The following is a 23,720-nucleotide window of genomic DNA, read 5'->3' as shown; positions in this document are numbered from 1 at the left end:
GCTAGAATTCAATGATGACAATTAAATCTAGCAATATTGAAAAGAAAAAAAAATACGTTGGGAGGGTTAAGAGTCTCAAAATGATGAGGCAGTCATTCCGGATGATATTCTGCTGAGGTTCCATGGGAAGATGGATAAAGTGCAACGCAGGTCTCTAGTCTAAATCTTTAATAACTAATTTATGTCTATAATTACTGTCGGCAAAGTAGATCTGACTTTCAATCTTTAAAAAAAAATTGAGTTAAATCTCAAATAATTTTGATATGAGTAATATATAAAATGCTTGAGGGAATCTTTGGAAAGCATGTTCAAATGTCCATCTTTGTACAGATGTCACAGAAAATAGTAAGATTAAACGAGAACTTACCAGTTTGAAGTTTGATCGTTATTTTATGAGGAGTAACGTTGAGGGAATACGTGAAGAACCCCGCCAGGACGCATGCGTGTCATTCTTCAAAGCAGCGGTGTGAAATCACAGATAACTGTAATGACTAAACATAGTAAGATTAGAGAAGAGATACCAGTTGAGTATATGATCAAGGGTGGGAGCGGAGGGCACGTATTCCCTCAACGTTACTCCTCATAAAATAACGATCAAACTTCAAACTGGAAAGTTCTCGTTTAATCTTACTATTTTACTTCGGAGTCACGTGAGTGACTACGTGAAGATTTTAAAGCTCTGTGATTTCATGCGGTGGAAACGAGTCCATGCATCACATCTGCCTTGATTATGGGGAGAATAGAGTTAACATCATTAGACATCAATACGATATTGAAACCCAACGATAAATATATTAACACCAATTATTGCCCCTATTTATAGGGTAAATTATATTACATAACTTAAATTTGTTTCTGCAAATGTTCCAGGTTCAATGACTGGTTTGTTATAAAGTCGTTGGAAAGTTTCCTCCGTTGACCATCCTGCTGTCTTGAGGATTTGGTCCATAGGAACGTCCAACTTCATAGCTGCCGATGTAGCTGCAGCCCTGGTGGAGTGAGATTTAAAAATGCTAGTGTCTACTCCAGCCTTTATTAGGACCTGTTTTAGCCATCTAGAGATGGTCTGGACTGTCACTGTTTTGAGTGGCTGTTTGTAGCTGATTAAAGTGACATTTCTTTCCCTCTGATGATCTTAGTATACTCCATATATAATAGTAAGTGTGTTACAATACAGAGACGACCATCTGTCGGGTAGGCCCTGAATTCTGTTTTTAGGCCTGCTGACCCCTGTCTGTTCTGTTTGACTATTTCATTGATGTAAAAAGTTAAATTTCCAGATGAAATAATCATGTTGTCCAGCCTTAGTTTCTGTAGTGACTGGACCCTTTGTGCCGTGACCAAGGCCATCAGCATGACTGTTTTCATAGTCAGTTTCTGTAGGGACAGAGCTGTAGCTGGAGACCAGTTTCTTAACATGGTCAGTACAATGCTCACATCCCATATTTGGGAGTACCTGGTTCTTGGGGGATTAACATTAAAATGCCCCTCATGAGTTTGGTTACCAGGGTGTGTCCCAACAGAATGCCGCTCTGTTCCTTGCCACAGGTATGTTGACAGAGCACTTCTGGCGCAGTTGAAGGCACTATGACTGAGCCTCTCATCGTAATGGAGGCTTGCCAGGAATTCCAGAACAGACGGGATGTTCATAGATCTGTGGGTGATGTTTACAGTACTTCCCATTTGTTGATGACACCAAGTACTGTTTTTTGGTGGACTGTCTGTGGGCCGCTGAAATAATATCCACTGTTCGGTCCGTCAGTCCCAGGTGTAGTAGAGGTGCTTTCAACTCTATAAATTAATAGGTTTATATAATTATGACATGGGTAGCTACCCCTTGTTGCGGGAAGAACCAGTAAATTAGGTCTATGATGGATGGTGATGCATGGTTCTAAAACCATGTCGTGTATCACCGGGACCCATGGTTGAGTAGGCCAATCGGGTACTATCAAAATACCAGACGCGGAGTCTACTGTATATTCCTAAATACCCGACTGATGAGGCAGAAGGAGGGAATGCATAAATAAATAATTCCCCAATGCAGCGAAAATGCATCTGTACCACTGCCCCAGGTTCTGGTTCCCATGAACATAATTCGATAACTGGTGAGAGCATGGATGCGAATAGGTCGATATCTGGTGTTCCATACCGTGCTGTAATTTCAGCAATACATTTTTTATCCAACATCCATTCAGTGTTTTCATAGAATTAGCGTGACCTGTTGTCTGCCACTAAATTCAGTTTACTTGGTAAGTAGGTAGCTGATATCCAAATATCTCTCTGGATACACTATTGCCAAATTGTGTTGGCCAGATTGTCATATGATGTCGATATGTTTCCACCCATATGGTTGATATATGCTATCATGGTGGTGTTGTCAATTTGTAGTCTAACATGCTGGTGATATAACCCAGAACAATATGACTTAAAGCCATGGAATGCACTCAACATTCCCAGGTAGTTTATGCCCAGTGTTTGTAATAATGATGCCTCCTGTGCATTCCATCTCCCCCACAGTTGGAGATGGAATTGGTAGCATCCCATCCAAGTGCACTGGCATCAGTATGTAGTTCCATGGACGGGTAGCTGATAATGTTTGGATCGGAACAATGCCTAATGTTATGTTTCCACCATTTTAGTTCCATTGTGGCCTCTGTTGGTAGCTTCATTGGTCTGTCAGAATGACCCCCATAATTTTTGAGTGCACGAATGTTTGCCCTCTGTAATTTTTGATAATGTAAAGGTCCGATTTGTGTGGCTGGAAACGTAGCCATTATAATGCCAATATTCTTGCTACCAGTCTGATGGATGGTTTTGTTTTGCTGCAAGCCTCCATTAAGGCTGTAACCTTTTCTTTCGGCAAAGTCACTGACATGTGAACTGTGTTAAGGGTGAACCGCAGATGATCCATTGTGTTAAATAACATCTGTGGTCACCTCTAATGGGTACTGTATAGTAAGCATCTTTTAATACGATGCTTGCCATGTAGTAACATAGGAATCAATTGCTTAGCAGTAACAAAGGTTCTCATCTAGTAATGAATATATTGTACGAAGGTATTCAAATTAGTCAAATCAATGATGATGTGGCAACCACCATCTAGTTTATGATAAAGATTTTGGACACGAATTCCTGTGATTCGTGTTGGATATCCTCCATTACTCCTTTTTTATATGGGCACTGTAGTTCAGCATGCGCTGTTGATTTTTTCTTTGCCTGTAAGCACGAACATTCGGTTCGGTACATGCTGAACTGGAGGATTATGTTTTGTATAAATTCTATGGTATAACCCTATGCTTCTGAAAATATAAGTGTCGGTAGTTAATTTATTCCATGCATCCAGATAGAATTGTAATCTCCCACCAACCTCGTAAGGAACCAGACCCACCTACCTCCATGGTTACTATTGGTAGGTTTGTTACTTTTTCAGCATCCTCCGTGGACGTTGAGGTGCCGGTGTCTGGATCTGTAGTTGGGTCGGGTTTGAGGGTTTGCGCATTCCCCAGGAAGTAGTTTTTAGACGTTGCTTTAATGAGCCCCAGGGTTTTACCCTCTTTGTCAAGTTCTTTTACCTGTTTTGATAAGTTGCCTCCAAATAGTAATATTGGTGGTTTGGAGGTTCCAGGTTTGCATAGGCCTGCAAATTAGGGTCTAAAGCCGGTTAGATGGCACTTCTTCCTAATGCTGTTTACTCGTATTGGTAGTTGCAAAATAAAGCCAGTGTATCCTGGTGATCTTGTGTCATGTCTTTTTTGTTTATTGTGCGGGCGAAACCCGTAATTCCCGCTGTTAGGACTTTCAGAACTTTCTGTTGTTTCAAGTCCCTGGCTCTGCCATGTTTTCAAATACACTGGTTGACACTGGGAACATTCAGTGTTTTGCAGTTCCCTGATGGTAAGTGTCTTCCAAGAGGTTTTCTTGCACCCCATGTGCACTAGGGGTATGTTCTGCAGCCCTCTTCAGGTTCAGCCCAGAATTGACCCCCTATACTCCCCTCTGATGAGGGAGAAACACTGTGCAGCCCTACAAGAGGTACTGCTGTAGGACTTACTAGCTGCCCCCTGTGACTAGTCTCCATCTCCCAGAGCCTGCCACTTACCTGCTTCAACAGCTGCTCCAGCTGGCTCCGATGCTCTCGGGCACTGGCCACTCGCTGCTGCATCAGTTCCTGCAGCCGCTCCAACCGGCTCCAATGCTCATGGTCACTGGCCGTCGCGGCTGCTCCTGAAGCCGCTACTCCTGAAGCCGCTCCTGCTCCAGTTCCTGCAGCCGCTCCAACCGGCTCCATTACTCACGGGCACTGGCCGTCGCGGCTGCTTTGTTCCTCGCTCCCAGCCGCTCCAACCGGCTCCAATGCGCACGGGCACTGGCCGCTCGCGGCTGCTCCTAAAGCCGCTCCAACCGGCCCCAATGCGCAAGGGCACTGGCCGCTCGCGGCTATTCAGAGTCGGACTCATCGGAGTCAACGACTCTGTTGGTTTTTTTGCTTCGCTCTACCGCCGGCCGTGGCCGGTGCGGGAGCGAAGTCGGGCACAGCTGTTCTCATTACGGGAGATTGGCGTGCCATTGGCTGCTGCTGCCGGCTGCCCGCAACTCCACGGTTCTCCCCCGCCAGCTTTCCCGCAGCCTTCGTGGATCTGGTCCATGTCTCCACCTGTAAGGTAAGTGGAAGGAACGCAGAGTCTCCTTACCTGCTGTTCCCGACTTTCAAATTCTGGAACGCAGAGTCTCCTTACCTGCTGTTCCCGGCTTTCAATTTTTGCCGCTATGACTCGTTGCAATGCGTGTAGCGATATGACACGCATGCGTCCTGGCGGGGTTCTTCACGTAGTCACTCACGTGACTCCGAAGTAAAATAGTATTTCTTCTCAGAAGAAGACCAAATCAAGATGGTAATTTTAACTGTATAATTTCTTGAAGCTAATACTTGTAAATAAAATTTGATAAACATTACAGCCTAGGATTCAATGGCAAACACGGAGGAGCAGCACTGGAGGGCGGGCATGCAAGTTTGGTAACGGGTATGGTGTGAGGATTTAGTGAATCTGCTTTACACAAGGGATGGCCTTTCTCTTGTGAGTTGAACAAGTTGGGGCTGCACCTAGGTCTTTAGAAGAGGCCATTATGTGATGAACAGGTGGGGACAGGAGAGAGAAAGATTGCTGTTGAGATTTACAAGGAGTTGAGTAATTGAGTCAAGGGTAGGTGTTGCAGTGAGGTGAGTCAGGGGCTCACAGTAAACTCTCAGGGGTCTTGATAATCATTTGATTGGGGTCTTAGTCAGATTTGATATTTGTTTTGGAAATAATATGGTTCATTTTTAGGTGGTTGCCAGCGAAACATAGACAAAGTTGCTTAAACTATTGGCGGCAAGGATTAAAGAAGACATCTTAATCATGCAGGAGAATCCCGCCCGCTCTTTCAATATATGTAAGTAGGCGTAGTATTCTGATGATCTGTCATTTATTGCTACTGGAGGCACATTTATTGCCTAGACATAAGGTAATTCTAGATCCAAGCCTCAATTAATCTATGCAGCCGCAAATAATTTGGTTGTTCAGGAATTTGCAGCAGTTCTGAATGACAGTAATCTATAATTTTGCTGATTCCCTTTACTAAGTTAAATTGCCTACTCTCTTGGGGCTTCATAAAACTGAACCTAAACAATGCATTTTGTAAATAGTCTAATTCAGATTCGTCCTGTTTTTGTGACCTAATGCATTTATCACAGTGAAATCATTGTCTTCTAATACATAACAAGTTCTGGATCAGGGGCCAATTTCTGTTCAATTTTTGGAGTTGAAATCCTCTTCAGGTCACTGGTTCCCAAGTAAATGTAGAGTTTACTGACATTTTAACTGCTCTACATTCAGAGCAACTGCTCAGCCATCTGCCTGCACGCACACAGAATAATATGTTACATTAATTAAAAATTAATGTTAATGAAGTCAACAAATTTGATATTCTCAAGATTTTTTTAACACCAAATACAATTTATTAGTGGAAAATTATAAAGTCAATAACTTCAAAGCTTCCTAATTCGTGGCAATCCACAATGCTATCTGATATTTTTTTAATAACAAGGAAAATAAATAGGGCATTCCTCCCAGGAGGATGGAGGAAGAGGTGAGCTCAGCATCTCAAATATTTAATCTGATATGTATCCACTAACATGTAAACATTTACGTTGCAACAAAGTCATACTATATGTAAATGTTTGAAAGGGTAAACGGACTTTGGGCAGCTGCTTAGAAATCTTAATCACCATTGGGTTGACTTGGGTGGATAACGGTAGTTGGGAACAAGAAAGGGGAACTATTACTGTTTCTCCGAATGCCTTGAGTCAGTATGTTCACTATGTACATGGTCCTGAGTCATGACACTAAAGTAAGTGAGCTGCAATTCCCGTGATGCATTGCTGTGGTTTAAACAATTACATTTCATCTGAGTGGAAGGCTTGAAGGAATTGGTAATGTGCCAAATTTCCATTCATTAGCTACTCAAGGGTTTTCAGGAACGTAAGAGTGTTAAATTAATTATTATAATCGCAGCCTGAAAACCACATGCGTCATTTAATAAGTTTCAACTGTTACAATAAATTTGAATGAAAGCGTATGTCTGAAATTCAAGCCATGGCATATTAGTAAGCTAATCAATGAAGTTTAGCAGCTGTATAACTCATTAAGCAGCTCAGCTCATCAGACCATGAAGTACACGTCAAAAATTGTTTCCATGAGTCTAGCATCAAATCTGTCGGCAGGAATATATGTGAAATTTACAAATGTTCAAGTGGTAGTTTCAATTGAAATGTATGTGCCCATTTTGCAGTCAGAACTTCTGCCAGTTTACAGAATCCATCCCAAAAAATTGATTTCAAAGTTTAGTAAATGTTACCTTGCACTGATTAGAAAATTATATAAACAATGTACATATCCCAACTAGGCTTAAAGAATAAAGGAAAAAATGCAATTTCCAGGAAATCTGAGGCTCTCCTTTATATCATCTATCTATCTATCTATCTATCTATCTATCTATCTATCTATCTATCTATCTATCTATCTATCTATCTATCTATCTATCTATCTATCTATCTATCTATCTATCTATCTATCTATCAAAACTGTGTGTGTGTGTGTGTGTGTGTGTGTGTGTGTGTGTGTGTGTGTGTGTGTGTGTGTGTGTGTGCGTGCGTGCGTGCGTGCGTGCGTGCGCGTGTGTGTGTGTGTGTCAGATTCGGCCTTTGATTCCTTGGTCCGTCAGCACCACACGGTGAATATCCGTCATCTTTTTCATTTTGCTAGCTAATTCTCTTTTACATTTACGGATTCACTCCTCAAAACATTTAGACTTTTTTATGTACCTGTTTTTTAATAAAATCCTCCACCCCACCCCCACTCACTCATTTTGTCGCCTCCTGCTGACCAGCGACCAGAACGCCTGCTGACGCCCAGCTCTGCGCCAAAGACGCCGACATTTTTCCCTACCGCTGGTGCCCGGCCCTGCTCTGTCACTCTGCCTCAAGCCAAACATCGGATCTTCAACCGCTGCTTTTCCAGCAGCGGGGGAACAGCCAGCGCGACAGAGCCGGTGTCTCAGAAGTGCCGAGGATGCGAGGCCTCACAGTCTCTAATCGCGCCGCTTTCACTGACTTTTCATTCCACAGTGAGCTCAGTTCGGTAACAACACCCCCCCCCCCCCCCTCCTCCCCCCCCTCCACCCCCTCCCTCTGTCTCTGCCCCCTTCTCTCTGTCTCTCTCCATTCTCTCTCTACCCTCACTCTCTACCCCCCCCCCCCTCTCTAGACGCGCCTGCGAGTTGGGGGCTATGCGTCAGTAGATAGGGCGATTATGGAGCTAAAGGAGCAAATTAATAATATTAACATATCAAGGGGGGTAGTGTGTGTGCGGGGGTGTAGTTAGTGTGTGTGATGCCGCATGCCCCCCCCCTCCCCCGCAACCACGCGTTGGGGGAACAGACCCAATGGGTCTGTACTTGGTCTTGTCATAATTAAAGATGCACTTGGTCGTTTCTAACCTGTAACTCACCTTTGTAACTTGCTCTGTGTTCAAAATTTTTTGTCAGGTACGTGCAATTGCCTCTGCCTTTCCCTGAAGCAATGCTTGGCTTTCCTCTTATAGCACTGTATATAATTCAATTCAATTCAATTTATTGTCATTTGGACCCCTTGAGGTCCAAACGAAATGTCGTTTCTGCAGCCATACATTACAAACAAATAGACCCAAGACACAACATAATTTACATAAGCATCCATCACATTGCTGTGATGGAAGGCCAAAAAAACGTATCTCTCCACTGCACTCCCCCCCCCCCCCCCGATGTTAGAGTCAAAGTCAAAGTCAAAGCCCCCGGCTGGCGATGGCGATTGTCCCGCGGCCATTAAAGCCACGCCGGGTGATGCAGGGTCGCACACCGGGTTCTTGATGTTAGAGCCCCCGGCGTGCACTCGCAGTCCCGCGGCCATTCCAAGCCGCGCGGGGCGGTGCTGTGCTGTAAGGCCCCGCTCCAGGAGCTCTTCAACCCCGCAACTCGGGTGGGAGAAGTCGCCGTTGCGGGAGCCCTGAAAAGCGGTCTCCCTCCAGGGACCCGCGGGCTCCCGGTGCCGCCGTCCGCCAAACCCGCAGTTGCAGCCTCCGAATCTCCGGAGGTCGGGCCGCAGCAGAGTCCACCACAGCTCCACCCGCTCTGGACTCGGCCAGCTCCGCGACGGTGAGGTGAGTAGTCGGCACCACAGCCCCCGGTCTTCCTGTTGGAGGCCGCTACTCGTTGCAGCCCCAACGACAACGGAGACCCGACAAAGAAAAGGTCGGGTCTCCCGTGCAGGGAGAGATTTAAAAGTTACCCCCTCCCCCCCCACACCACCCCCACCCCCCCACACACATACCCCAACAGAAAATAACAAAAACTACATAAAAACATAGACATAAAACAATAAAAACGCAGACGGACTGCAGAGGCCGCTGCTGACGAGAGTCGCGCCGCCCACCAATGCCCACCCAGAAGTGTATGGGCATAATGACTACTTTTCTGCCGACTTTATTGAATTCAGTGCAAGTTTAGCTCACACTTTAGTTAAAAACTACTTTTTGGTATTAAGTGTCACAACATGATTTGGAAAGATCCCTTCATGTTTTTGAAAGTAAGGCCCTAATGTTGTTTCCTCCACAATCCCCCCATTGTGCAGATGGTGAAGGTAAAGATGTTGGGAGTGGATCATTGGGAGAGGGTCCGAGGATCGACTGTGGATTTACAATGATGGAGAGAAAAGAGAAGAACCCAAGGTGGGAACAGTCAGATAACGGACTGGTGGTGGGGGACTTTGCCAGAGAAACTATCATTAGCGTTTGGAGAATGTTTGGTTGTTTAGATTAGCCAGATTTGAAAGGAGAAGCGAAGGAGTTGTGGTGAACTTGAGCCTGGCAAGCTGAAAAGATTGGCTTTGGCTCATTGGCAGCACCATTACATTAACGCAGAAGGTCACAAGTTTAAGAACCGAACCAGAGTCATACCTGTCAAGTCTTCAGAGTTCCCCAATATTTTTGTTTGGGTGCTGTATAATTTAAAATTATAATCTGAAGGGAAATGATACCAATGCACTCTGTACATTTCATAATTATAAAGGGGGAAAAGTAAATGTGTGCAACTCAATTCCGGGGAGCAGTGTGATAGAGGGAGGCATTACGCAGGCTATTTGAAGTAAATGGTTTACTGGGAACACCCATGAGACATAGAGCAAGCAGAAGAAGGGAAGAGAGTGGTGACGGACACAGGGACAAGGTGAGAGTGAGAAAGGGAGGGAGATATGGGAGAACATGGAAGGGAAATGGTGTAATATTCTTTATAAATAAAACAAACAATGAAGCTTCTATTGCAAATTAGCTAATGAATTGGTCAAGTTTGTTACCTCTACTTTTATATTTTATACCATAATTTTGTTACATTTCAAAACATGTTTTCATGTCACTGCCATATTCATCCATGACTTCAAGGCTTAAAATGCAATTGAAGTCAAAAGTTGTTAACATCCTGTTTAGTCCATCAACAATGCCCTCAATCCAGTGTCTACTGTCCTGTCAGAAGTGCATCTGTAAATATGCTATTCCAATGCTTACCCCCCAGTCTAGTTCAGTCAAAAACCACTGAGTCAAGCACTGGAACAACTAAACTTTATTTTTAGATTGAACAGCAAATTCCCCTATACTATACCTAAACCACCGCAGGTTTGATCCTTGTATCTGCCTGGCCATGCCCTTCAGCCTCGTGCAAGCAGAAACACTACAAAAGGTCACGCAGTGCCAAGCGCACTTCCAGAAGATCGACACCGATCCAAGATTGAAACACCTTTTATAGGTCCACGAACCGTGAGGGGCCAAACTACATAGTTTGGCCCCTCACGATTCGTGGACCTATAAAACTACAAACTACAATCCAATCAAACATATTAATTACATCAATACATTATTGACAGTTCCCCAAACCAATTACAGAGTCTCCCATACATTGCTTCTAGGATAAGCTTCTGGAAGGAAGCTAACTTAACCGAAGTTATGCAACATTTACCCTGGAACTCAAACAAACCTGCCAGGACTTAACTCTTTTAACCAATCAACAAACAGCAGGGTAACTGTCTCGCAACATTATTTACATTATTTACAATTTGTTTGCAGTAATCCAATCAACTTCATGCATCCAGTGGAAGTGGTGGAGGCAGGTTCGTTGGTATCATTTAAAAATAAATTGGATAGGCATATGGATGAGAAGGGAGGTGGGACTAAGGGAAAATAATTGTTCGGCACGGACTTGTAGGGCCGAGATGGCCTATTTCCGTGCTGTAATTGTTATATTGTCATATGGTTATCTAGACTACATTGGAGGTCCTCTGCAAAAATCTCATTCATTCTGTCAATTGAAGAGATACTCTACATTTCTTTTCTGCAACATTGATCTGGGACCTAGACTTACTGGCACCATTCAGCAGCTTGTCTTGTTATACACAGAAACACTGACTTGACCAAAATGGCCTAGCAATGCATGAATCCTTTACTAAATTTTGATTCTATTCCTTCTCCTTTTTGGCCAAGATTTACACATAATTTGGTTGATTCAAAAAATTCAATTATTGCCCATCCTCTCAGCTGAATGTAAAAAAATTTGTAGATCTATTGGCAAAAAAGGCTGTAAAGCCTGATGTCTCGGTTGCCATTTCTCGCTTAGTCAGCATCATACAGCAGATTATCTAATCATATTTAATTACGGTGTGGAACAATTATAGGTAAATTAGACGCTACATTTCCAACATCACAACAGACCAATACTTTACAAGCAACAAACAAACTGTTGTAGCCTGCTCAGCAGGTTAGGCGGCATATTTGGAGGTCAAGACTCCTAATTTGGCCCGGAAGAATGGAGGGGAGTTAGCCACTTCCAAAAACTGAGTGGGAGGATGGTGCGACAGCTGGCAAGTGATGGATGGATCCAGGAGAGGAGGGTGGATTAATGGATGTTGCCAGGGGAGGGAAAGACTTGTGCAGATAGTGGCAGAGGCTGGGAAGTGTTTGGCGGGGGTGACGATGGGATTTCAATGGAAAGCAAGGTGAAGTATTGGACTAAATCATGGAGTCGCGGTGAGCAGATGAGAGCAATGCAGACCCAATGGAGGAGTGTGCAGGTGATGGGCAGATGTGAAGAACTTGGGGGAAAATATATTACCCCTGTTATTTTTCGGTATTGATGAACATTTGGTAGTCATCTCTGCAGTGAGGTTATGCTCCCTTGCCATTCCATGTAATCACCATGTGAGTGCCATCGCTCTGGGCTCTTACTGCTATGAAAGTGACCATTTGATATGACTTTATATTTCATGTATTATATTATATTCAAGCAATTACTGTGCTGCTTAGTTTGGAAATAGTCTGATTGGTAATAGGTGAAATTACTGTTTTGGGTATTTTCCCCTTTCTATACCTTTAATGTGATCAGTTTTCTTAAATGCTGATTCTGCAAAGCATGGAGAACATTTCTTTGCCATTTGTGCATTGTCTCTTGGGCTCTATAACTAACTGTAAAAATCTGCCTCGAGTTAGCACACAAGCTCTGGTTTCTGAATCAAATGCTTCACTTTGTACACATTCCATCCAAACTTTCACAGGAGACATCAGAAGCACAAGAGGTTATAAAAATTCAGAATGCTGCAGTATTTGTGGCCGAGGTCAAGATCCACGTAGAGCTGATCCACGATTCATCGGCTGCCATCCCCAAGAGGGAATTGTTCCATATTTATTGTATAGCCAGAGACTTGCTTCTGGAATTTCAATTTAGTTTGAAACTGTAGATGGAGCTTATCGAACAGAGAGAGCAAGCACATCAACTGTGAATATTTTATGACTATATTTATTTCTTGCTCCTGATCTTATCCTTGCTCCTGATCTTTTGCACGGCAACTCTGGCTGGATAAAAGCTTGACCCTGCCTAGATACGTTTGAAATATCCTGGCCTCCTTCAATAGCTGACTGTTTTTTAAATTGTTATTTAGATCACTTGTTCTGTATACAATTATTTAAAAAGTACTCCAGAATAAAGTAAGCCTCCCCTTTTTTCAGGTTTTCATAAATATATCTGAAAATAAAAAAATAATTCATGTACTTATCCATGCTGGAGAAATGTTGAATTGAGGTATGCTAGAACCAAACAAATATAAATTAAATTGATGTAGGTTATGACTATAACTGCAGACAATTGATTATTTTCTCAACCTTTTACTCCACTGAGACCTGAAGCATTCTTTGCAGTGAATCAGTAATTTCCAATTTAACAAACAAGATTAACTGCTCACAAATGTGGTCTCCTGTGTGTCTGAGGGTCAAATGCAGATTGGGTGACTGTAGATTATATCCAAGAGTCTAAGTTTCTGGTCTAATTCCATCAATTTTTCAGAAAATATTTTTTGTGTTTCCATTCTCATCCTTATCTTTATATATTTTCTTTATTTGTCAAATTGTCATTCGTTGTCCCTTGGGCTATTAAACCTCATCATTAAATCCGTTTTGTCTTTTATACTGGAGACCAGGGGTCGGCAACCTTTTTCTGCATCGGGGCCGGGACGCATGTCTGTGAGCGGATGGCGGGCCACATCTATCACGTGTACACATGGATCCCATCTCCATCCCGTCCCAGATGGCAGGTATCAAATCACGTGTTCACATAGATCCCGCCCCTTCGAGGACGCCACCCGTAGCTCTGGCCCCTAGTTACGGGCACTCACAAACATGGCGTACTTAGGGACCATTGCCTTGGCTCTGTCCTGACTCTGGCTCAAATACTCACACTCACTCCGATCCCAACATTGAAGCCCAGACACAGAAGGTGCGTAGCCGTGCCGGCAGCTTTGCGCAGGATGCGGTACAGCCAGAGCTCGGCGTCAGCACTGCTCGGCACGGCTCTGCCATTACAGCCTCCTTGCATCACCACACTTGGGCACACGGCCTCGGACCCGGGAGGAAGTCGGCGGGCCAGATAATTCCGGGGAAAAAACCCACCTGTATGCGGATGATTTCGGGTTACGGACCGCATTCGGCCCGAGCGCCGTAGGTTGCCGATTCCTGCTGTGGACCTTCCCCCATTTTCCTGATTTAACGAGAATCGAATTGGCTTGAGGACAAATTCATGGAATATTTTTTGAAATTGTTATCTCAAAAAACACTGTGGATCCAGCCAACATTAGATTATTTTGATTTTTCCACGATATGTAAAGTAATGACATTTTTGAAGGGGTGAACAAGGGGATTGATGAGGGCAGCGTGATATAGATTGCATGGATTTCAGCAAGGCCTTTGACAAAGTACCACATACAAGATACAAGATACTAGATACATTTAATTGTCACATGTGCCAGATGGCACAGTGAAATGAAATTCCCATACAGCCATACAATAAAAATAAAGAACACAACACACTGTAGAATTTGGCATAAAACATCCCCACACAGCAGAATCAAAGTTTCCCACTGTGTGGGAAGGCACCAAAGTCAGTCAGACATGGTAGGCTGGTCTGTGTTGTGTATTTGGGTGCTTGGAACTGACTTAAAAGAACACTCAGATACGGGAGTAAACTAACAAGCTTCTTTATTCCAGGACGCCACCTTGAGTCTCCCCCAGCGCATGTGTCCCCTCGCACAAGACATAACATATGCTAATTATATCACATAAATCACACTGCTCCCCCTTTAACTTGGAGGCGGATAACACCATTTTGATTACATTAAATATAATTTATTAACACGCTGTTGCAAAATTATATTATTACAGTCATCTTACATAATAATCGTATCTAAACTTAGCACTTATAATTTATCATTCCACTCATCTTCCTTAAACCAAATACATTACCCCTTGCTTTATGTGTTATCATTTTCCGTTCCTTTATGTGTAAATTGCAAACACTTTCTAATCGCTCTAGCTCTGCCTGTATCTCTGCTTCTTCCCTTTTAAATGTCCTAATCTAATTTGCAAATTTCTTCCTGTTCCTGATATTCTGCGTTTCATTTTCTGGTTCATGTATTTGCTTTGTTTTCCTCTTTGTAGGTGGGATCTGACTCATGGAAGCAAGTTTTCATTTTCTAGCAGCTTCCTCTGTTGTTCAATTTTCATTTGCTGCGTATTTATCGGCTCTTGTTGTTTAATGAGATTCTGCAATGCATAATGTCCATTGCAATGCATTGTCCATTGCTCGGTGAAGGAAGCTCCATGCTGGACTATAGTGAAGTGTCCTAATCGCAATCGGTCCTGCATACTTTTGTCTCGACCGACAAGCCTCTCTTCTTTAGACTTTACTATTAACAGGTTTTTGGTCATTGTCACACATTTATTTAACCGTTCTTTGTATCGTTTAAGCCTTTTTTGTTGTTCATCTATTAGTCTTCTTAAATCACCTTTCTGGTTATTCCTCAAGAAGTAGGATCTATATTGTCTTTGCAATACAACAGTGGCTTTGATTTGCGCTCTGTATATTTTTCTTACTACATAAGCACGGTAGTGATACTGCACTACAACTGCTGTATAATTCAGTTTGAGGAAGTCTTTCCGATATCTTTTAAGCCTTTTGTATCGTTTCAGCCTTTTCTGTTGTGCATCTATTTGTCTCCTTAGGTCTTTCCTATACCAACTCATACAAAGTACTGACTGAACTTTTACAGTAGCCCTCTGTTGCTTAACCCACTGCCTAACCACCATACCCTTGTAGGCAGCCTGAATGCTAATGGTTGCATACCTCATTGACTTGATATTGCACAAACTGGGAATGCCCTATTTTGCATGCTTTGTACCATCTCTGGATCGAAATGACTGCTTGTCGCATAGCTCTGTAGCATACCCTTGATCAGTAACCACGGTATGCAGCTTGCAGAGTGACTACAGCCTCCTTTTGCATCAATAATTTTTTCTTGTAATGCACATCATTAAGACCGACAATATGGCATGCTCCCTTGATTTTCTCAACCAATTCTCTGGCTTTAATCCCGCGGTAGAAGGCCTGAATACAAACCACTGCTTATTTCAAACTATTATAATGCCTCACGTGGACATATCTTATCTGGCAAGCTCTGTATCGTTGCTGTACAGCAATGGCAGACCAGCGTAGTTTCTTGAAATACTGACGCTGTTTATGCATCTGATAATAAGTCTGTATGACCTTGGCAGATTTGTGCATGCACCGCAATTGCTTTCGAACAAGCATTCCTCGGTAGGCAGCCTGAAGCAGTACAACGCTTCTGCGTACCTTCATGTAAGTCTTGCGATCACTTTCCATTTGAAGGTGTGCCCTATAATAGGTTTGCACTATTATAGCTGCTAATTTAATTGCCCTGTATGGACGGTATACTCTGTGCCTTCTAAATGCTGCTTGTATTACTGTTGCTGCCTTCTGTTTGTTCCGGATCTCTCTCCGTACTTTCATACCCTTGAATGCAGCTTGAATAGTTAGGGTTGCCCTCTGGATGGCAATGTCCCTTTGCATTTGACTTTTGTCCCTTTGCCTTTGGCCTTTTGCACTTGACCTTCGTCACTTGGCACTTGACTTTTGTCACTTTGCCCATGACTTTTGTCACTTTATTCTTGACTTTTGTCCTTTGAGGGACTCCATGCCCTCTTTAGTTCAGGCTCCTTGCCTCTGGATGCCCTTGGAGGTTTTGGCGAGAAATGAGCCATTGATGCCTCCTTATAATCCTCGTACATTTTGTCTGTGGGCTTTGCTGGCTGCAGTAACATACGTAAGGTCTGATAACCCTCTCTTCCTAAGCCTAATATGAACCATGCTCTCTTCTCCTCTGCAGAGATATCATTGGAAATGAACGAAGCCTCCAAGACTTTGGTCCATTTCTCAAAATTACACCCAGAATCTAACTGGGGCACCTTTCCTACAATTTGAAAAGCCTGGTGCTATTCAGGTGCACTATCTTCTGTTCTCTCACTGTGTTTTCTGCACTGGATTTAATCCTTTTACACACTAAGAAGTGATCCAGTCCACTGACTATTACCAATCCTTATAATAATAGATTTATACTATTAACCAACATTTCATGTTAATAGCCAACTAGAACATTTTAAACCATATTCCTTCTATGCACACAGATTTACTATTAATAACAGTGACCAATGCATTACATCCAAACAGTCCCGCTTTTACTGTGAAGGAATAGTGAATAATGCATAACATTCAACAGGGCTTTTATTGGGAAGGATTTCACCAGTCCAGCTTTTACTTTGAAGGATTCCACCGGCCTATGGACTCTGGTGCATCCTCGACCTCTCGAGCTGTCCCCACCGGTACTTTTGCTGCTGGCTTCAGCTGCTGCTTTCGCTTGCTCCCTCTGGCTTCACCGTTACTTTTAAACACCGCTGGCCACTCCGGACCTCCGCGGACCTCCGCTGCTGCCATTTGTAACCACTTGCCTACCTTCCTGCAAGATGGGATCTATATAGCACAGTTCCTCTGTCTCTGCCATATCCTTCTGATTAACCTGCTGATGACATATTAAATCCATTACATTCGTCAGATTGACCTATTTAAATATCATGTATATTGGACTTTCAATTTGTCACCTTTTGTATAAGAATTCCATGATAATACTTGCAGTCAGAACACTTAGGAAAAAAAGTAAATACTCTTCAAAATGTTATAATTAATTCAAAGCATATTTTCTTGAAAATTTTCAGATTGGTCAAACAGGCATAGATTATTTCATCCCTCAAAGCTCTTACCTTTTGACTAGCTATGATCATTCAGTGAAGCATATGGGTAATCATCCAGATTTGGTGCGCTTAAAATTATGTCCTTCATGCAACCATGTAATCTGAAAATGGATATTTATATGCTATTTGTTTTGAAAAACTGGTTGTTCAAAAGCATGAGATATAGATTTTTATAAAAATAGTGTATTGTTATTGGTTTATTATTGTCAGTATATCAAGTTACAATGAAAAACTTTTGTGTGCTATCAAATTAAATCAGATTATACAATCAAGCCTTGCACAAGTACAACAGGTAATGCAAACAGAAAAAGTACCGGAGTGCATAATATAGTTTTGCAGCATTGGACTATTACAGTTACAGAGAAAAGGTCCAGATTCGCAATGGAAGATGAGGACAACCACCTAACCTATAGGAAGACAATTCAGTAGTAGATAACTGAGGAAGAAGCTGTTTCTGAGTCTGATCGTACATGCTTTCAAACTTTTATATCTTCTGCCTGATAGAAGAGGGAATAGCCAGGGGTGAAATAGGTCCTTGAATGTGTTAGTTGCTTTCCCAAAGCAGTGTGCAGTGTACACATAGTTGATGGTGGGGTGTCTGGTCTGTGTGATAGACTGGGCTACTTACACAACTGAAATTTCTTGGGGTCTTGGGCAGAGCTGTTTCCAAACTAAGCTGTGATGCAACCCGATAGAAGACTGTTTACGATGCATCTGTAGAAGTAGCATTGTTGGAGACATGCCAAGGTTGCATAGTCTCCTGAGTAAGTAGAGGCAATGCTGTGTAAATGAGATGAAAAATTGAACACCATATTTTATCTTGCCTGTTGAGAATAAATCTAACATGCAGCAGATTACTGACATTTTCACTTTTATATTTTGTCCCCAGCAATATCTTTGGAATGCGGCCTAAGGATTATGCAAATGCAGAAGAACTGATTGCCGCTCTGCAGCAATCCCCGGAAGATGAAAATCCACTTGTTGAGCAGTGTTTTATGGTGTGTATTCTGTATTTTGACATTATTCTTTCAATGTGTAAAAATTGTCTTTAGTGATTAAAAACAATCTTTTCACTGAATTGTTCTTTAATTATTTTCCATAGATAATTAAATGAGCATTTAGCTCCTTTCAGAACTAGTATTATCGCATCACATTTGTCAGTTGATTGGTGTGCAGTTTGATGTGCACTGGAAGATTTATTTGTACATTAGCCAAACGTATGAATGCCACTTTATTTTGCATGAGGGGTTTCATGGAAGAGCCCAGTCTTTCTTTCAATGCCCACATGCTTACAAAAGAACAATGTTTAGGAACAAATCCCCCGGTTTATTCTTTATTTCTTCTGCATAATCCATATACCAGGTGTTGCATGTTCATGCAAGCAGAATATAGCCTGGTCTACGTATTTCTATTTTCTGGTTCATTTATCGTTTATTTTAGGTCTTAATTTTTATCATGGATCTTACGGCTAAGGGGTAGCCATTATTGGGGTGGAATTTGTAATACTTGCGTAATTTGTGCAAGTAATTATATTTGGTTCCAATTCTGCTCAAATAGATAACAATAAAAGCATTTTATACCATGCTTTCAAAGGAAGAGATACAATTAATGACATCTTAATTACAAATCCATAATGTCAGGCATTATGCTTTAAATACATGTTTAATCATTAAGAGTAAATCTTTAGCTATTTGTGCATTTGCAAAATGTTTGTCTTGCTGTATTTGAGATATTTTTTCTGAATCTTTCAATGAATAGTTATCTGCAAGCCAGAGAAGAGATGGACCTATCATGTTGCTGGGAAGTGGGCTCCGTCCAGCTGACAAGAATAAAATGGACAAATTAATAAAGCAACTAAAAGTTGGGAGTTGTACTGAATTTAGCAGCTCAGGTACGTTTACCTGCAAAGGTGTTCCAAATATTATCCTAGTAGCTTGGTTAAAGCCAAACATACAGATACGTGGGAATAGCAACACCTTTATGTTGGAGACACTAGAAATATGGAAACAAATTTGAAAGGTATATGGATGTACATTTGAATCATGTTGTGCTGCAACATTAAATGACTTGATTTTCAGTGTCGATGTAACAGGCATGTGGAAAGTGGAAATGCAGCCAGAATTAGATCAGATCAGCCATTACTAAATTACTAAAGCAAAATGCTCGAGGGCCGTAAGACTTACTATTACAATTACACGTAACTATTTTTTTATCTTCCTATGGACAAGATGACCAGTCAAATGGCAGTTTATTCTTGAAAATATTTTGATAACTAAACTTACATGTGATGACTAATTTTAACTTAGCAACAGCATCTTTATAATGAGTAAGATAAATGTGATTACATTTTACAGAAGAAAGAACAATGAGCTGGATTTAATGAGGATTGTCAGTCAAGAAATGTCTATGATAGTAGGGAAATCTTTGATACAAGGAGTTTTGAGAATGGAAGATATCAAAGGATGAAATTGTTCTTTAAAACATGTTGAACCTCAACAGGGGTTTTGTTAGAGGTTTTGATGGGTATTGATCCATCAAGACCTTGGATCTTGATGGCATAATGCTCTTTCATTTATTACAATTCATATGAAACTGTTTCCTGGAATGAAATATGATTATGATGGTTTCCTGGGAATTTTATACCACTTTGAACCTCAACCAGGAGCTACCTGATGCAAATCATGAGGGTAGTTGTTTTCTGTATTGGATATATATGTGACAGTAACATTTTCCATGCAGCACTGTAATTGCACTGCTTGTTGCGAAACTGTTTAAATGGCTGCTCCCTTAACAAATCCCAGCCCAGTTTCGAGAACCGAGATCCTTCCCTGATCTCTTTCAACAGGGGACATCATATTACTGATATACAAAACCTCGGTTAGGCTGCGCATGGAGCATTGTTGACAGTTCTGATAGCTACACGACAGGAAGAATGTAGAAATTAAAAGAGTGCAGAAGAGATTGATCATGATGATACCTGTATTGGAGGGCTATTGTAATAAGGCGAGATTGGCTAGATTAAATCTTTCCTTGGATAAAGAAACTGAGAGGTGACCTTGTAAAAGTTAATAAAAAACGGCGTAGATAGGATAGATATTTCCAAGAGCAAGGGAGTCTAGAACTAGAGAGAAAAGGTGTCAGGTGAGAAGGGAGAAATTCATAGGAGACTTGAGGGGTATGTTTTATACACACAGCGTGGTGGTTACCTGGGACCAGCCGCCAGAGATGGTGTTTGAGGCAACTACAATTATAATGTTTAAACATTTGGATAGATAGGAATGGTATGGTGGGTATGAGCCTAATGTGGGCAAATGGAATTGTGTATGGGCCTCATGCTTGGCAAGGCAAATACCCATTTCCGTTCTCACTTTTCTATAGTTGTAACTTGTGAAAGTAAGGCCTTGCTCTCTATACATAGTTCAGTCATGCCTGACCCTTTGGGCTGATTTCTTTAATACCCAAACACATATTGATTTTAGCCTTCAAAATACTCTGTGATTTGAGCATACATAGCCTAATGGGCCTGTCCCACTTAGGCGACTGCAGGAGACTATGCAGTCGACACATGGTTGCCACATGTTCGCGGGTGGTTGCTGGGGAGTCGCCTTCATGGTCGTGAGGAATTCCCGCATTCTGGGAACTAGTCGCGCCTCATTATGGTCTCTGTGAATATTTCATCATGTTGAAAAATTAGCAGCGACTAGAATCAAACCTCCATGGAGAGTAGCGAGAATTTTCGAGCCATAGGTGGGTTGCCAGGAGGCCGAAGGTTCTTGGAGGTTCTCGTAGGTTGTAGCCGGTGCTGACCCAGTGAATTTCATTGGCTCATTGGGGAAAAGAAAGGTAAGCAGTAGTTTTCAGAACCAAGGATAACCGACTGGTAAAATTTACGGGCCTGTCCCACTATGGCGACCTTATTGGCGAGTTTAGGAGAGTCTGCGCTCGCCGCAAGCTCGCAGCATGGTCGACACATGGTCGTAGGTGGTCTCTGGTAAGTCTCCTTCATGGTCGAGAGGAGTTCCCGCATAGTGGTTACTACTCGCGACCTCAGTTTGGTTGCGGAAATGTTTTCAACATGTTGAAAATTTTTCTGCGAGCAAATATTGGTCGGCACGGAGAAAATTGATACTTTTGAAGTCATAGTGCAGTGGTAGTGGTCGCCATGTCATTGTAGGTAGTCGAGGTAGCCATAGGTAATCTCCTTTACCTACCAGGCATTTTAATTGGCTCATGGGGGGAAAAAAACATAAGCATGAGTTTTCAGAACCAAGGAAAACCGACCGGTAATGCTAAACTTCACAGCTGTGTTTCTCTGGCTTTCATTTAAAGTTGTTTGATTTCTTAAAAGTGTCTCCACTCTTTCTCCCCCTTCTCTCCCCTTCCCTCCTCTTCTCCCCCCTTCTCCCCTCCCCCCCCCCCCCCGCTCTTTTAAAGGACTTACTGTACACTGTGCTAGCCGTCTTTAACCTTACTGTTCATCGCGGGCATCATCTTGGCTTTGCACCGTGTGAATTTCAGACAGCGCTCCCCTGCCTTTGCGATGTGTTTGTGTGTGTGTGTGTTCCGCGCTGACGGTCGTTCCAACTCGCGGTTTTTCAGGCGACTGCCCACGAGCTTGAAGGTCGCAGACAGTTTGCTGAAAAGTCGCGTAAGTGGGACAGACCCTTAATGCCCGCCGAGCTTCACAGCCGTGTATCTCTGACTTCTTAAAAGTTGTCTCCACTCCTTCTCCCAGGTTATTTCAGTGAAACTTCCCTAACAAATCATCTTGGTGAATCCAAACTAAATCACTTCCAAGGCAAGCATTCCTTTAAATGCAAGTTACTGTAGACGCTGGAAATATGAAATAAAACAAAAGGAAATTCTGGAAATACTAAACAGTTCAGGTAGCATCTCAAGGGATTGTGGGGGTTAATTGGCATGTTAGGTCATCAGACTGGGTCTACATAGAAACATAGGTGCAGGAGTAGGCTATTCATCCATTCAATATGATCATGGCTGAGCATCCAGGAATGCCGGAAATTCCCAGTAAGTTGGTCAGCAGGAGATAAGAGATAAATTGCTGGAACTCTTAGATACAAATGTGACATTTTTTTAAATGCTGAAACTTAGCCAATTTTACTGTGGGGTATCTTCAAGATTTTATTTTAATTTTAGATTTCCAGTAACTGCAGTGTTCAGTATCTTGCAGTACCAATTTTGGTGTCTTTTCTCTTTCCTCTGCCCTCATTCATCTCAGTCTGCGTACACCACCTCCAGACAGAACAGTTGCAATTAATAGTCCTTCACTTTGTATAAATGTAAATTGTCCCTAGTGTGCGTAGGATAGTGTTAATGTGCAGGGATCGCTGGTCAGTGCAGTCTCGGTGGGCCGAAGGGCCTGTTTCCATGCTGTATCTCGAAACTAAACCAAAGGTGCTTTAGTAAGTTATACAACAAGGAAATAGCTGACATTAATTAATTTATTTGCCTCAGTATTTACTGCAGAAAAAGAGGATGTTCTGTTAGATATATCTTAAGGAACCTTACATTAAATGAAGTGAAATCCATTGGGTAAAGTGAAGGATAGACTCATTGCTTTTCCTCCCTTTATTTTAGTGTTGCGGTCTTAATAAGCAGGATATCTTCAAGCTTAGATATGACATTTTCAGACAGTGTTGCAGCACTGATGAAATCATGCCTTTTATGGAGTCAAATCTCCCGCTTATTTAACTTCATGCTTGATTATACATTTCTGGAATGCAATTTATGAAGTGTCACCGTTTCTACTGTTTTGCCATCCTTAGCAGTTTCAGCTGCTTCCAGTTTCACCTTGTGATAAATGAGCTGGCAAGCTGTGAATTTAATCAATTGCTGAGGTGATCAGAACCTTTGGCTTCTTCTAATTTAATTATTCACATAATAGCATTGTCCTTTTGCGTAAAAAAAGACAACTGGAAGAACTCAGCAGATCAGACAACATTTGTGGAAGAAACACAGAAACATAGAAAATAGATGCAGGAGAAGGCCATTCGGCCCTTCGAGCCAGCACAGCCATTCAATATGATCATGGCTGATCATCCAAAATCAGTACCCCATTTCTGCTTTCTCCCTATATAATGATTCCGTTAGCCCTAAGAGCTATATTTAACTCTCTCTTGAAAACATCCAGAGAATTGGCCTCCACTGCCTTCTGTGGCAGAGAATTCCACAGATTCACAACTCTGGATGAAAAAAAGTTTTTCCTCATCTTAGTCCTAAATGGCCTGCCTCTTATTCTTAAACTGTGACACCTGGTTCTGGACTCCCCCAACATCGGGACCATTTTTCTTGCATTTCTCCTGTCCAATCATTTAAGAATTGTATATGTTTCTGTAAGATCGCCTCTCATCCTTCTAAATTCCTGTGAATATAAGCGCAGTCTATCCATTCTTTCATCATATGCCAGTCCCGCCATTCCGGGAATTATCCTGCTGAACC

General features: G+C 42.2%; 1 protein-coding gene across 1 annotated transcript in view; it reads left to right on the top strand.

Annotated features, from left to right (window-relative positions):
* Positions 1-23,720, top strand: part of bard1 (BRCA1 associated RING domain 1) — a 184,616-nt gene that overhangs the window by 126,250 nt on the left and 34,646 nt on the right. The window contains exons 7-8 of the mRNA XM_033024331.1: positions 18,151-18,259; positions 19,020-19,152. Coding sequence (XP_032880222.1) covers positions 18,151-18,259; positions 19,020-19,152 — 242 coding nt within the window. The remainder of the gene's footprint in view (positions 1-18,150; positions 18,260-19,019; positions 19,153-23,720) is intronic.

Source organism: Amblyraja radiata, chromosome 7, assembly GCF_010909765.2.
Source record: "Amblyraja radiata isolate CabotCenter1 chromosome 7, sAmbRad1.1.pri, whole genome shotgun sequence".
NCBI classification, from domain to species: Eukaryota; Metazoa; Chordata; class Chondrichthyes; order Rajiformes; family Rajidae; genus Amblyraja; species Amblyraja radiata.
This window is presented reverse-complemented; position numbering and strand designations above follow the sequence as displayed.